Source organism: Sinohyriopsis cumingii, chromosome 16, assembly GCF_028554795.1.
Source record: "Sinohyriopsis cumingii isolate HCF-2022 chromosome 16, ASM2855479v2, whole genome shotgun sequence".
Taxonomy (NCBI): domain Eukaryota; kingdom Metazoa; phylum Mollusca; class Bivalvia; order Unionida; family Unionidae; genus Sinohyriopsis; species Sinohyriopsis cumingii.
Genome location: NC_142976.1, coordinates 70,562,497 through 70,579,128, shown reverse-complemented (window position 1 = coordinate 70,579,128; position 16,632 = coordinate 70,562,497). Strand labels below are relative to the sequence as shown.

The following is a 16,632-nucleotide window of genomic DNA, read 5'->3' as shown; positions in this document are numbered from 1 at the left end:
GCAGTGATCCGTAATGGAGAGCGCTTTAGACCACTCGGCCACTCCAGGCCCCCTTAGCATGATGGTGGATTGTAAGTGGGTTTGAGATTCTTAAATCGAACCACCTTTTCCAATAAAAGTATTATAGTTTTCAATGTTAAAAACAAAATTTTTTTGAATTTTAAGTAGAACAAACCACCTTGTTAAACATTAACCCACATATAAAAAATTATGGAAGTAACGACATATAAAGCTTGAAACAAACTGTGTAAAGAGAAGCAGCTGAGGCTTCTTTTATTTCACTGACCTATAAGAACACTTTTGATCCAGTTATTAAAGTTTCTCATGTAGTAGATTCTGCTTTCTGCGCGGGCCTCCCGTCCAGACTCCTGTAGTTGATTGTAATGCTTGGCCACAATGTCTGCATTATACTGTCCATCTCCAGACTGAAATATATCTTAAAATTGTGTTTCCAAAGATCTTATTTTAAACTTAGGTATTATTATTAAATAAGAATTCCATACAATGTTCTTTCACCAACTCTGCCATGGCATATTCTCAAAACCTTGAAAAGAAAAATGAAGAAACCTACTGTAATCATTGTGTTAAAGCTGTATCAATGTCACTTTTTGCCGCTTATGCCGATACCACGTATAGCCAATTATTAAAATTGCCAATACCGATTATTTCAAGAAACCGCCTGTTCTACAGCTAGTGAAAGCACTAGCATTTGATTGACAAGTAAACCATGCCCATTTTTGTTATAACTAACAATGCCTAAAATGGGTGCAGATTTATGTTAACAGTTCAAATGTGGTCTCAAGCTACCATACATGTGATAACTATTTCCCACATTTTATATCCCACCTTATTTCTTATTGTTAACTTGTATATGCAAATAAAGCTCTTTACTAAATAACATATTTATTCCTAATCAGTTCTTTGGGGGCACATATGCTCTGTGACATTTTTCTTCATTCCTTCTTTTAATTTAATGATGGTAATCAATGCTTATATATACAGTACAGTAATGCCAGGTCAAGCTGACTCATGTAAGTTTCATTGATGGGAATGGAGATCATAATTTGCTTGTCGAGAAAAAATCTACAGCATTCAGGTATCATTCTTGGGATTTAGGAAGCAATTCACTACAAGCAATGCATGTAAAGCGCTGCAAAAATAAATTTCTGAACTCCTGGTTGATGGAGATGTACTTTGTGAAGCTAGCCATAAAAAAAAGGTGTGTGTGTGGGGGGCATTTAATTCCTGAATGCGTGAATCGACAGTCGCATTGTACATCACTTATCTTATATTGCAAAGTATGATCATAGGGTTTTAGTATTAAAGTGTCATTATCTAAATAATGTTTCTTACAAAATCCTTATTTGGAAACTAATATACATAATACAGATTTGCTTAATACCTGATGATTCTATTAAAAAAAGAGAGGCTGAAGGAAAGTAGATATTTTACATTTGATAATGCATTTATTTCAGGTGACAACAGTTAGACCTATGCACTAACGGTGATGCACAATGTAAAGACCATGGAAGTAGTGCAAAACAGTCATGTAATGATTTTGTAATATTATGGCTGTATTGCTTGTTGTCAATAAACTAATAACTATCCCATCTTTTTAATTTTCATTGCCTATTAAATTAATAGTCTTGAAAAAATATCACTACTTAATCTGGTGACATTTTTTAAAAAAATTGGCAACAAAATAATGATTGGTGATTTTTTTTAAAAGCCAGGACCATCCCTGTAATGTGTCTGCTGGAAGTTCAACAGCCACACGAGGCCTCATTGGTTGGTTGGCTGCCATGATTGGGATGAGTGCACGCATGGCATTGATAATCTGTTGTGAGCAGACAATCAGCGGTAGTTAACAGCAAGCGTGTTAAAGAGTATTTACTTTAAAGAATATACTGTCTTTCAACTAACCCCCAAATCTAATGTTTACTCCTTAATTTCCACTATTTGATTCTGATTTAAAATTCAAGCCATGTCAGGATGTCAATTTATATTTTGGAAATATTTGTTTACATTGGCACCGATTTTTTCTGCCGATACCGATTATACAGATTGTTCCAATAATTGGCCTGATTATGAGTATGGCCGATTAACCAGTACAGCTTTACATTGTGTAGTGAAAAGTAGCTCACTGTGACATACCTTTTGCCATTGTGAATAGTACTCGTCAAAATGAAAACAATCAGCAAGTTTTATGAATTACATACAACAGTGACAAAGAAACTGAACTTAACATTGTTGCTTATGCTAACAACACATAAACACCATCAGAAAAGTGATCCTTCTGTCACACCTAAAATTTATCCTGGGTATTGCTTAATCTTATTCATCCAATGCAAACATTCTCCTTTCCAAAAAATGTATTACTGTAACAGGTATAATTAAGCTAAAATACAGAGCAGATTTTGTCTTCTTCGTCTGATATGACATAAATGAGCTAAATAATATGATATATGATATGCCACAAGTTTCTATTAAATGTACGTATGCTCCATTATGTTGCTATATACCTGGATGTTAGTCACAATGAAGCAAATGATTTTTGATACGACACTGTGACTCTAAAAAAGATGCAATGTGATAAATTGTTTTCATCTTAGCTTCATACAGGGCAGGGCTTTACATATTTTATAAAAGTCAGCTTGCCCTGGGCAATCTGACTGGAAAATTGAATTTGCCTTTGGTGGATAAAAACATCTGCAATTTTTGCATATTTGGAGCTCACACACTGCCCATGGTTAGGTTTGGACTTGAAGGTGGGCGAGTCCAGTATATATACAAACATTATGAATAAAATATAATTGGCAAGTAAAAACATAAATATTTCCTATTTATCAAAACTTGATTTAAATAGTACATTATAACGTCAGTGTGACAAAGTCATAAACTGACCTATCCAATGACTAAATGTAAAAAAAGAATGTATATTGTGCAAAATAAAGGACTGACAGACGAAAGAAACTGTCAGCAGTTAAGTACTTGAAGAATGCAGTGCTGATGGCAAGAATGTGGAATTTAAAACCAGCAGAACATAAAGCATTAAAACTGAATATGAATCAATGTTTAGGACTTGTCAGTTTGCAAGTACCTTACAAAACACCAACTTTCCAGAGATAATTTGAGCTTGTACCAGGAGTCAGGCAAGTGGATTTGTAAAGCCCTGTATACAGAAATAATGAAGTAATTATTTCATCTTAGTTTCATATAAAGGAGATAATGTGATAGTTTGTTTTCATCTTAACTTCAGATGGAAAGTAATGAAAGCATTGTTTTCCTCTTATCTTCATATAAGGGAGACAGTGAAACAAGCTTAGATGGATGGTTTAACAAGATCTGTCTATATAAGGTAAATGTAAAAGCGTTCATGCTAGTGTATGAAACTAAAACGTAACACATCTGTGGCAGTTTTAATTCACAGATTTTCAATTAGGAGTTGCCTAGACTTGCAATTTTTCCAAGCTTTGCCAATGCAATGTTTTACACACACACACACACACACAAAACAAACGTAAACAGCCAACCACGTTCTCATGAAAGATGAATTTTATTCTTAAATAAATGATACTTACATATTCAGCTTTACTGGATTCAGTTTGTTCTAAAACATAAAAAGCTTGTTTATTAAAAAAATGCAGAGAGTATGGGAAAGGGGAACAATAGGCACAATTTAATATGTTTTTAATAATATCAATTGGTGCTGAAACAACTAGTGATACTTGCTGGCAAATTTTTCACCTTCATGTTATGAAGAATTTAGTACATATAAACACAAAAGTACTTATATATGTACTGAGGAGATCACAGAATATAAATTATTACAAACTGAACACATATCTTTCTCACCAAATTTTTCAGACTTGCGCACGGGCCAGTACAATGCAAACGTAAGCTTGCAAGAGCTGAATTTGAGCTTGTCCTGGACAATGGTCAAGTGGATTTGTAGACCAAGACTATCAATACTAAAGAGGAAATTATCAAAATGAAATTATTAAAGCTCATGATAATAGAACCTTCTTTATCTGTTAGTGAAGTCATTTGCGATATTCAATACATTTCTAAATGCTATTCATCGTGCTGTTTGAAACCAACAATAACTGATATCAGTACCTAGATTGCATTAGGGCCATTGCTGATTTTTTCTAAAAATAATAACTAAACTGCACCCAAAACTCACATAGACTACAACACCCTAAAGATGTTTTTTGAAACAACCCATATAGGTGTACAGCACATACAAAAATGTATTCACACCATAGTGGTCAAATTTACAAACCATGATGGTCAACTCATCACACCATAGCTATTATGCATTCAAACCATAGAGATGATGTCTTCACACCACAATCATCATGTATTCAAAACATAGTGATCAAGTCTTCACACTACAATCATCATGTATTTAAAACATAGTGATCAAGTCTTCACACAATATTCATCATGTATTCAAAACAAGTCTTCGCACCACAATCATCAAGTCTTCACATTACAATCATCATGTATTCAAACTATGGTGATCATGTCTTTACACCATAATCATCATGCATTCAAAACATGGTGATCATGTCTTCATACCACAGTCATAATGTATTCAAAATATAGTGATCAAGTCTTCGCACCACAATCATCAATTATTCAAACCATGGTGATCTTGTATTCACATCACAATCATCATGTATTCAAACCATGGTGATCATGTCTTCACACCACAATCATCAAGTCTTCACATCACAATCATAAAGTCTTTGCACCACAATCAAGTGTTCACATCACAATCATCTAGTCTTCAGATCACAATCATCATGTCTTCACAACACAATCATCAAGTCTTCACACCATAATCATCATGTCTCCACACCATTGTTTGGTTTGGTTTGGTGCTTTACAGAACAGCAACACAAGTAGGTTATTTAGTGCTATGAAAATTAGAGTAATGTGCTATGCCCAAGGACACACCACAGTAGCTGACCCATGCAGGTCAGATTTTTGCGAAGATTACATTCAACTCCAACATGATTAAAGTTCTGTTTGAAAATAGACTGAAAATTGTGGTGTCTGTGTGTGTGATTTAGATTTTTAATGTAGCTTTAAAAAAAAAAATCACAATGCAACAATGTCTACAGTGTGGCAGGTTATAGTGATGTCTAGCATCATCTCACACCCAGTCACATAATCCTTACACCAGGCTGCCCAGTCCTAACACTAACCTCTTAATGCTGAGCATAAAGCAAGGCAGCGGTAAGTACCATTTAAATAAGTCTTTGGTATGTCATGGCCGGGTTACGAACCCATGACTTGCCACATCCGAGGCAGATACTGTAACCACGTAGGCTACCAGAGCTGTCAGAGGAAAAATGTGAATTTAATTTAATGCAACTAAATACTATATTCTTATGCTGAGTAGATCAGGACAACCAAGTTCATTTATTTACAATTTATACGTGTAAAGGTCGCATAGACTACCTTAGGTTGGGGTTGGGTGCTCCCAGTATTATCTTTAATTATTACAGAAGATCCACCCTGGCTCATTTTTGTTAAAAATTGAAGTAGTGATAGAGATGCAAAGCTCCGATCCCCGAGTCAGGGATGCCAACAATTAAATTATTGAATACACAAAAGGTGGAATTCAAATAAACAACAAATTTAATGCCATTCAATAAAGATAGTCCTTCCTCAAATGAAATTCAATATTCAAAACCCTATCACTCGTCTTTTACTCAACCAAGTGATGGCCAATTCATCATCTGACTTAGTGTGATAGATTTTCCTCCTGTCCTGTGTTTCTACTCATATGTAGTATTTGTTGACTGGTACCCAGTACCCCTTCAGTCCATCAACCACGTCCTTCACCCTTCCACTTTCATTCTCTCCTATTCTTGTCTCCCAGAGACTCGGGACCAACTGTACCATGGTGTTTCCCTTCTCCATCTCCTACAGCTCCTCCAGTCCCTAAAAGCTTCCTTTCCAAAGCTCCTTTGTAATTCCCAGAATAAAAATGTTTCCCGCCAATTTCGATTGACGTTGGAGTAGCTTATAACTTCCTTATGTAATTCCTGCAAGATGGTTTAGTGACTACTGACATTTAGTTTCAAGACACTAGATTTAAACTTGCGACTCCAATGATGACCACGCCTTGCTCAATTCCGAGTGGATGTCAATTCACCCATGGTCTACATAATTTGCTGACATTGCCCTCTCCCTGGCAGACTGTCAAGGGTGGATTTACGACCCCTACTTGATGTTCCTTTGAGCCCAACACCAACAATTTATGCCACTTACCTGTGAATCGCAAGCAGCCAAATAAGGCGCCTGTAACAAGTTCCTATGGCCATGTTATATACAACTGGCTTCCCACCCGTCTTTTTTATGTTGGCTTACACTTGCAACATTTATGAAGTGAATAATTAGCCTCAGGGTCTAGCATATACATGTTGCAATCTGGCTATTGTTCCGTACTTATAACATGACAATATGAAAAACTCTCAGAAAGGATAGATGAAAATCCCTACCACCCTGGCATTATTATTAGCAACAGTATGAAAAGAACACCACACATCAATATGACTGAGTTTCCTCAGAAGAACTCAAATTTTCTAGTACATTAACTTTCTCAGAGAATACTTACTTGATCACTTACTTAATATATGTTAGAAATATTAGCCTGCTATCTCACAAATCAAGCCCTACTGAAAGATGAAAATCATCTTGTCCTGTATATCTCTTATAAAGGGCAATAACTCTTGTCCATTACCTCCTCTTGTTACCACCAGGTGTTGTTAGTTTTTAGCTGAGCAATATCCTAACAAGGATGCTTGCATTGCAGGAATGGTTGGGACAGTTTTTAAGTAATGTGACTGGGTAACTATTCTCAAGTGTGATTATGACTGATTGAGGGGACAAGAAAATTAGCCCCATTGTGATAGCAATGACATTTGTAAGAAGCACATAAAAAGATAGCCAAGCTGGATCAAGTCTGCAGCTGCACTGAAGAATCCAGTAGTTATAAGAACTATCTCAATGAAATATATGTCCTGTTGGAAATGGACTTGATGAGTTTGACAATTCTGATTGTACAAACATAAGCAAGCTGCACCAGATTCAGGTTGATTAAGAACTCCATACCCAGATGAACAAAAGTCTGGGATGGACAGAGGTCTAAATCAGATCACTTCTGTCCTATGTGAAATTTAGATATAATTTTAATCAGATTGAAGCATGGCGTGTCATGTTAAAATTATGATTTTGTACTCCCAAACCCGTTGACACAGCCATGTTTCATGAAAATACAATTTTTCAGTACATGTAATCTTTATTAAAAAAAAAACAATTAAAAAAACCATTTTCAATATATGCCCATTACATGTAGAATGTGTAAAAAGTAAACAGTCATGATTGGAGCTGATGTAAAACTACCCCTTGGGCAGTTTAAATAGTGGCAATTAGAGGCAATGAGGTCAGGTATAAACCACCATTTCGATATTACTTAATTGGCTGACAATAGCTAGTGAGATGTATTTGAAGGCTGCAGTGGGTGAGCCCAATGTAATAATTTGTATAGGTTGAATCAGGAAGTGAAACAACTTTTACAGCTAAATCAAAGATGCTAGATGCATATACAAGAACAAAAGTTATTACATATTACTACCTTGAATTATAATATTCAAGCCACATGTATTACATTTTTGACAACTTTGTGAACAGTGGCAACATTTCTTTGAAGTCAGATTTTGCTGCATAAGTAGAATGCAAAGCATGATCATTTCAGTTGTGGAAATAGTTTTCAAGTGTAGTTCATTTCTGAAGCCAATTTAGGATAGCTATCAGCAAAGCCCAACAAAAATAAATTTCAGAACTCCTGATTGACTGAGTTTTACTTTGTGAAGCATGCCAGTGTAGCAATAACACTAATGGCACTTGCATTACCTACAAACCCCTTTCAACCTTATTGAATCTATATTCAAATTGTAGCTATTGCAACACTGTGTGACAATATTAAAAAAGGGGAAATTCTGGCTTGTGGAAATAGCAGTGCGAGCTTGTGGAATTTCAGTCAGGGCTTGTGAGTTTCATTAAATCACCAGCCCAGGGCCTGTGTCTAAAAAATATTTCTTTGAGCACTGTCAGTGCAAGATATGATATATTAGATACCCTGACAATATTATTATTAATTATTATTTGGCATTCCTCCACCGCCATTACATTTCAACCAATCTGATATGTCAACGGAACTTGAAAACATCAGGAAAAATACATCAGAGTATGTACAGTCTGACTAAGGAATCAGACTTAAATCTGTGGAAAAAGTGTAAATATCAGATGCCAAGTGTGTGAGACATTCCTGAAAATTTAGCCTCCTGTTCCCGTCAGTTGACCAGGGAACATGCTACATGATGCTGTTTATTTTTGAAGTAAAATGTTGACCAAGAAAATAAATATCTAGGTGGATATTTTAAATTGTAGGACTATACCTCATCCAAAACTGTCAATGTAATTGATCATTGATTTTGCCATATGCATATATTAGGGTATGTAAATTGGGACCTTTCAGGGATGTATCAAGATGGAAATAAAGTGAATAATTGCCACTAAAGGCATAAGTAATCAAATTCTAAAAACTTACCCCCATTACTGAAATAGTTCTGAATCCCTACATAACCAATTATCTGTCAAAATGGACTGACTTTTTATCAGTATTTATACTGATGCATATGCTACTGATAGACTTGAATTTAAGTGAAAAGTGACTTCTCCTTTAGGATGGAACAGGGAGAAATGGAAGCAAAGCATGATATGCAATTATGCCCTCTATTTCTCTGTAATTATTTCTGCAATATTTTATTTTCAAGTTGAAACTTACTGAATTTTATGCATATTATTTCAACATTTCATATGCATATTGTTGTTTTTGTAGGGTTTAACGCCATTTTTCAGCACATGATAGGCTATACATGGCGGCCAGTATTAATGGTGGAAGAAGAACCCTGGAAAACCCCGGAAAGAACCACCGACCCACGAGAAACTACTGGCAAGCTTTCTCACATACCCACATTGGCTGAATCCGAGACTCGAACCCATGCAGACAGGTGAGATGGCAGTGATCCGTAACAGACAGCACTTTAGACCACTCTGCCACCCCATCATATGCATATAAAAATTATTATTCTTATGCGGTGCATTTTCTCCACTCAACTTAAGACCAAGGTAGAAACAATACATTGTAATAAATTAAAATTGATAGGAATAACTAGATTACAGCATTGTAATTGCAAGTTAGAAAAAATGCTTAATCAACTACCCTGAAAGATAATTATTTTTGTTTGCAAAAGTTCACTAAAGGATGGCAATTTAAAAAAAGTGTAAACTTATTTGAAACAACCCCTGCAACAATACATGAGAGCAAATACACGTCTTCATACTATTTTGTTCATCTCAATTTCTTTGTTGCCAATAAAATGTTACATTTTAGATAACACAATGAAACATTAAATTCAGTAAATGAATGAACTAAAACCTTCTTTCCAACTGAAATGAAACAGCAAACATGTGAGTGCATCTATTTTGAGAAAGAGGGGCTTTCTTATTGCAACCACTAACATTCTTTGTACAACAGTCCATTGATAGGATTGCAAATTTGTGATTTTAAAATTTGTCTATGTACATGAAGTAACGTCAGGCATTGGTTAAATTGTATCTGCCTTTGCTGCTTATTTTCAATTATTTTCAAAAACATGATAACAACTTTGACCGTACAGTACTTTTCAAGTTTCAACAGCATCGTCCTGTACACTGGGACCCAAAAAATTGCATTTATATGCTAAATCTTGATTAAACACAGCAATGTCCACCAATTTGTCCCCCCTGACAGGTTTACTTATGGTTTCAAACTGATTTTATGAACTAAATAATGCTCATGCAGCAGTTGAAATCTTCAGGTCATGGATTCTGTTCTTAAACACAAATTGCTATTTCCATACCATTGTTTAAGTTTCAAAAAATAAATTTGTATGAATTATCTTGCTGAAACCGGCTGATACTGATAGTTACTATAAAAAGAGCCATATATAACACATCTCTGCTATAACTTACTCGGGAAAGGGTTAATAGTCAATCAACTTGCAAAACACATGCCTGTGAATGTGCAAGTCTTTGTTTGTTGGTGCAATTGAAATCAGAACCAGCTGTTTGATGACTTGATGTCTACATTTCACTTTGAGCTACAACACAGTAAATAACTGGCTAAGGTGAGACAGCATTATAAACATAAGGTCATAAACATCTAATTAACCACAGGCAAAGTCATTTTCACTTTCGTAACAGAAAAAGGCAAAGTTTTCATTTTTAGGTAACTTAGTTGCCCACTTCGCCTGGTAGATTGACCCTTGTATAAGTTGGAATTAACTAAAATGTATAGGTTCTGCTTTTGTTACTTGAAACATCAAAATACACTAATAAACCAAAATACACATAAAAATACCATATTATTAACACATTTTAGATAAATATATTGGTGTACACCCTATTATTTGAAATTATTTTAATAAGCAAACAAAATTTAAATTAACTGATCCTGGTTTAAATTTTTTACATTTTATCAATTTCTAGCACAATTCATATAATGACATTACTCGTTTGCCTTCCACATAACTTGACTGGACTGGTATGATAAACTGTGAATCAGTCAGAGCTTAAAATGTCATAGTGACATTATGATTGTGAGAGTCCACATTGCAGGATCATATTTATAATTTAATATATTAATTGGGCAGAAATAGGTATTTTATTATTATTATATAATTCATGTTCATTGCTAACTGAAATAAAGTCACCAGTTGCAATTATTGTGCTGTTCTGACTTTACATACATTTATCCAATTATGCAACCTTGAACCAGGATTACCTGTTCAAGTTTTGTTTACTCTGAACAATATAGCTACCCGATTACTGTTCATGCTAATTTGTTCTATTATAGTACAAATAATAACTTTCCAATTGGTTAGTTTGCTACCTGTCTGTATAAACAACATAGCATGAACAGCATATTAGTGAGTCATTCCAGCAGATTATTTCTGTAGTGTGCTGGTCACAGGTTTGCAGTAAGGTTGGTAGTTTACTTTTTGAATTTATTAGTATATTAATGTTAGTGTTCTTTTGTAAAGTGTACATTTTTTTAATTTAAGATTATCTTTTTAAAACTCAGCTATAGACTCTTTGGGATGAAATGTATGATCACCATAATTTGCCACCAGTGATATTGTTCTCATAATTTTGTAACATGGTAGTATCTTACGGAAAAGTTGCACATAAGGAATAAGATGGAATGGGAATATCTATATTTTACATAATATTTAATTGCATAGTGATCTTGAAACCTGTGTCATGCATTTGTGCAATACTAAACCTAGCAGAACAGAATATGTATCTCTTTTTTATATATTTGAACACGCCAGTAAGATTCAATACCAAATTTATTTAAATCTATGGTAATTATTAACTTTTTAGTTTCTTTGCATTCCCATAAGAGTGCCTGATGATTTTGTTACAAGAAAAAAAGTGACCTCTATCTTTGTCCAATAAGATAAGGTACTTTGATTCATATTATATAATATAGGTAATGTATCATTTTTGTACATATTTTTCTCTCTGAAATGTATGTGATAGCCTGTTTATATATATTCCAATTAGTGCACATACTAGTTTATCTGCATATTCTTTTCCGGGCCTACCATTCTGTCCATATGCTTGTCTGTCTGTCTGCTCTCTACTTTTGCTCTACATAGATTGCTTTGTATTTAGATTTATTTGGTTCACTATCTCCCTATATGGTAATTAATAAATATAAGAGGTACTATTTAATGTGTGTGTGTGTGTGATTTAGATTTTTAACGTAGCTTTAACAATTTTTCAGTCATATCGCTACGATGTCTGCAATGTGCAGTTTATAGTGATATCTAGCACTGGGGCATTATGCCGCAGACATGTAGCATGATGTCCCACCCAGTCACATTATCCAGACACCGGGCCAACCAGTCCTAACACTAACCTCTTAATACTGAGCACCAAGCAAGGCAGCTGTTAGTACCGTTTTTGTAAGTCTTTGGTATGACTCGGCCGTGGATCGAATCCACGACCTCCCGCATAGTATTTAATGTACAGGAGCTGAATCAATATATACATGCAGAGCAGTAATGTGCTGATGACCATATTGTTGTGTATTTGCAGAGTGACAGAAAGGTGGAGAAATACGTTTGCCTTTATTGATCAACTCTTGCACAATAAACCCAATTTCTTTCAACAAAACTTGTCTCGTCTTTTCTATTCTTGAACTAAAATGCACGTGCTGCAATATCCAGAATGTAATATCATATACCTACGTGTTTACAAGTAAATAAAGACGAAACTGACATATAAAACGAGGTAACTGTCCAATCAAGTATGACCAAGTGACTTCATTACACGAATGGACCAATAAACAGAAAAATGTTAATAATTCCTTTAAAAATCACTTATATCGTGTTGTTTTCGTCGTTTTATCCTTTTTCAAGTACATGCAAAACATAATAAAGTTATTATTATGGTAAAAATGTGTATTTCGGTATTTGAGTGTACTTCGGTGTTTCTAGTAAACAGTTCAACTTTGTTAATTCGAAGTTATATGTACAAAATACGTGCTGTAGTGTAATAACCAGCATAACAACATGAACCATTACGAAAATAGGTTTTAGTGTTGTTTTTGATCACTTGTTTCAAACATTCAAGTCCAAATCAATTGACAAAGACGGCAAATACTCATCTCTGATGAATAAACATATTATGTTTTTGTAAATTTAAAAGACTTGACAACCACCTACAAAGCACGCAAAAATAACCAGCTAACCCGATATGTTACCCGTACCTGCCATGTCAATGTACCGCAGACGCTACCGTAAGTTGATCTCATGCTTGCGACATCAGTATCTTTGTCTTTTAAATGCTGAAATCGAGCTGTACGTAATAAATTCACCTCATTGTAACGTAAGTTCTGATTATAGTTGTATAAAAGCGAAAAAGTAACTACAAAGATGTCGTTAAGAAAGGCACCTGTCTAAACTGCTTACTACAGCATAATCGATTCCCCAAATACCATTTGAAAGCTTAGGCTAAATCCAAATACGGAAACTAATTACCATGAAGTCCACCGCCAAAATGACCGACGGGTGGTATTTTGCCAAGCATATTCAAGGCGTTCCAACATATTCAAGAGCAGACATTGCACCTAGAAAACTTGGTTAGACATCAGCACACATCGAAATTGATTGGATAAAATTAATGTTTTTACATCGATAATGTGCGATGTAAAACTACATACCAAATTTGGATTAAATCTTACAATCCTTAACTGGATTATGATGCGGAAGCAAACTTTAGACGGACGTGCGAACAGAATCAATAACTCAAATGATACCGCTGAATGCTAAAAATTAAACAAATTCAAGATCAGATATATACAAAAACTGCATGTCAAATTTGGACGAAACACAACAATCTTTGATAAAGGTGTGTTGCGGAAGCTAAAATCAGGACGCAGAGCAACCTTAGGAAGTAGCTCCTCAAAATCACATCTACCATCATAGTATTGTACCTTACTGGAAGAATCACATGTACCATCACAGTATTGTACCTTGCTGGAAGAATCAGATGTACCATCATAGTATTGTACCTTACTGGAAGAATCACATGTACCATCATAGTATTGTACGCTGCTGGAAGAATCACATGTACCATCATAGTATTGTACCTTGCTGGAAGAATCAGATGTACCATCATAGTATTGTACCTTGCTGGAAGAATCACATGTACCATCATAGTATTGTACCTTACTGGAAGAACAAATCATAAGTTAAATAGTCGAACTCATTCGAGATCTAAACAATCAATTCAGTACACAGGTTGAAACACAGTTCCAGTCAAGTTACCTGTGGAAAACAGTTGTCTCACGAACGGACGGAAGGACAACGAATTAGTTGACCAAAGTAACAGACTGGCACGCTTAGAACGTGCTTACTATAAGTTGTATCCGACGTCATCGAGCCAGACACTGATATTAGTAGTATAGGGGGCCACTATAGCCTCAATGGGAATTAGCATTACAGAACCCCCCTGGGCCACTATAGCCTCAATGGAAATTTAACATGGAGAAAAACCCTGGGCCACAATAGCCTCAAGGGAAATTGAACATGGAGAAAAACTCATGGGCCACTCTAGCCTCAAGGGAAATTGAACATGGAGAATAAACCCTGGGCCACTCTAGCCTCAAGTGAAATTGAACATGGAGAAAAAACCCTGGGCCACTCTAGCGACAAGGGGAATTGAACATGGGAATAGAGTGTGGGTCTGTCTAGGGACTAGGGGAATTTAACATATGGAAATTGAACATGGTGGGTCTGTATAGCGTCAAGGGGAATTGAACATGGTGGGATTGTCTAGGGACAATAATGGTAGAGGGTCAAACACAACAGAGACAGAGACATACATGCACTAGTACAAGCGTGAGATTTATATATAAAGCATTACCAAGACCTGAAATCTTGCTGGGGTGTTCAAAAATTTGCATAATTGTAATGATGCTATAAATAGCTATAATCAAGGAAATGCTCAATGACAAAATGGATGTGACTAAAAGTAACGCTAAAATGACGAAATTGTCCCAGAATTTAAAGGAAAATAAACATATCCCCGAAAATTAGGTTACAATGGTTTAGAATAAAATGGATAAACCTACTTACAATATCAACTTGTGTGACGATCAAGGATAAACACCAATGTATCTATTTATAGCTATAATCAGCTAAAATTCCTATGAAATCTCACTATCTATTTATACTACAACTTGTGGGTTATTCCTTTGGAAAATCCCACTATCTTTTTATAGCCTCAGCTTGAGTGACGTTCCTGTTTATGAACTCTAGCATATATGTATAGCTACAACCTGTGGAAATCCCCAAGTCCATACTTATAGTCTCGAAATTTCCAGCGTCAGTGACGTCACTGTACTGAACATTAGGGAATAAATGTCAACAGTGTTGCAAGTGGCTGACCTGAATACACGCTACTGCAGGTAGGTAGGTAGAGTGTATTTGATAGGGATAAAGGGAGTTTTATACGGACAAACAGAGACCAAAAGACACACACACACAAACACACAAACACACACACACACACACAACGTACGCGCGCAGACATACACACACACACACACACAAATACACAAACACACACACACACACACAACGTACGCGCGCAGGCATAATCACACACACACACACACACACAAACACACAACGTACGCGCGCAGACATACTCACACACACACACACACACACACACACACACACAGAGGGAAGAGGAAAAAACAAACCCCAAATATACTATCAACACAGAAGGGAGATAATACAAACCCCAAATAAACTATCCACACAAACGTACGCGAACGCATACAAACCCCAAATATACTATCAACACAGAAGGGAGATAATACAAACCCCAAACAAACTATCCACACAAACGTACGCGAACGCATACAAACCCCAAATAAACTATTCACACAACGTCGCTAACGCATACAAACCCCAAATATGATATCCACACTCGGGAGGAAGAAGAAAAAAACAACCAAATATACGATCTACACAACGTACGCGAACACACACACATACATACACACACACACACACACACACACACACACACACACACACACACACACACAGAGGGAAGAGGAAAAAACAAACCCCAAATATACTATCAACACAGAAGGGAGATAATACAAAGCCCAAATAAACTATCCACACAAACGTACGCGAACGCATACAAACCTCAAATATGGTATCAACACAGAAGGGAGATAATACAAACCCCCAAAAACTATCCACACAAACGTACGCGAACGCATACCCCAAATATACTATCAACACAGAAGGGAGATAATACAAACCCCAAATAAACTATCCACACAAACGTACGCGAACGCATACAAACCCCAAATATACTATCAACACAGAAGGAGATAATACAAACCCCAAATAAACTATCCACAAAAACGTACGCGAACGCATACAAACCCCAAATATACTATCTACACAACGTCGCTAACGCATACAAACCCCAAATATGCTATCCACACTCGGGAGGAAGAAGAAGAAAACAACCTACGATCTACACAACGAACGCGAACACACACACATATACACACACACACACACACACAGAGGGAAGAGGAAAAAACAAACCCCAAATATACTATCAACACAGAAGGGAGATAATACAAAGCCCAAATAAACTATCCACACAAACGTACGCGAACGCATACAAACCCCAAATATACTATCAACACAGAAGGGAGATAATACAAACCCCAAACAAACTATCCACACAAACGTACGCGAACGCATACAAACCCCAAATAAACTATTCACACAACGTCGCTAACGCATACAAACCCCAAATATGCTATCCACACTCGGGAGGAAGAAGAAGAAAACAACCAAATATACGATCTACACAACGTACGCGAACACACACACATAAACACACACACACACACACACACACACACACACACACACACACACACACATACACACACAC

At 35.9% G+C, this 16,632-nt stretch overlaps 1 protein-coding gene across 1 annotated transcript in view; it reads right to left on the bottom strand.

Annotated features, from left to right (window-relative positions):
- The window catches only part of LOC149780743 (mRNA cap guanine-N(7) methyltransferase-like), a 46,898-nt gene extending 33,897 nt beyond the window's left edge, over positions 1-13,001 (bottom strand). The window contains exons 1-3 of the mRNA XM_089937805.1: positions 12,902-13,001; positions 3,582-3,610; positions 287-425 (exon numbers count right to left, since the gene is read on the bottom strand). Of these exons, the coding sequence (XP_089793931.1) occupies positions 287-425; positions 3,582-3,610; positions 12,902-12,908 (175 nt within the window). The 5' untranslated portion in view covers positions 12,909-13,001. The remainder of the gene's footprint in view (positions 1-286; positions 426-3,581; positions 3,611-12,901) is intronic.
- Between the last annotated feature and the right edge of the window lie 3,631 nt (positions 13,002-16,632).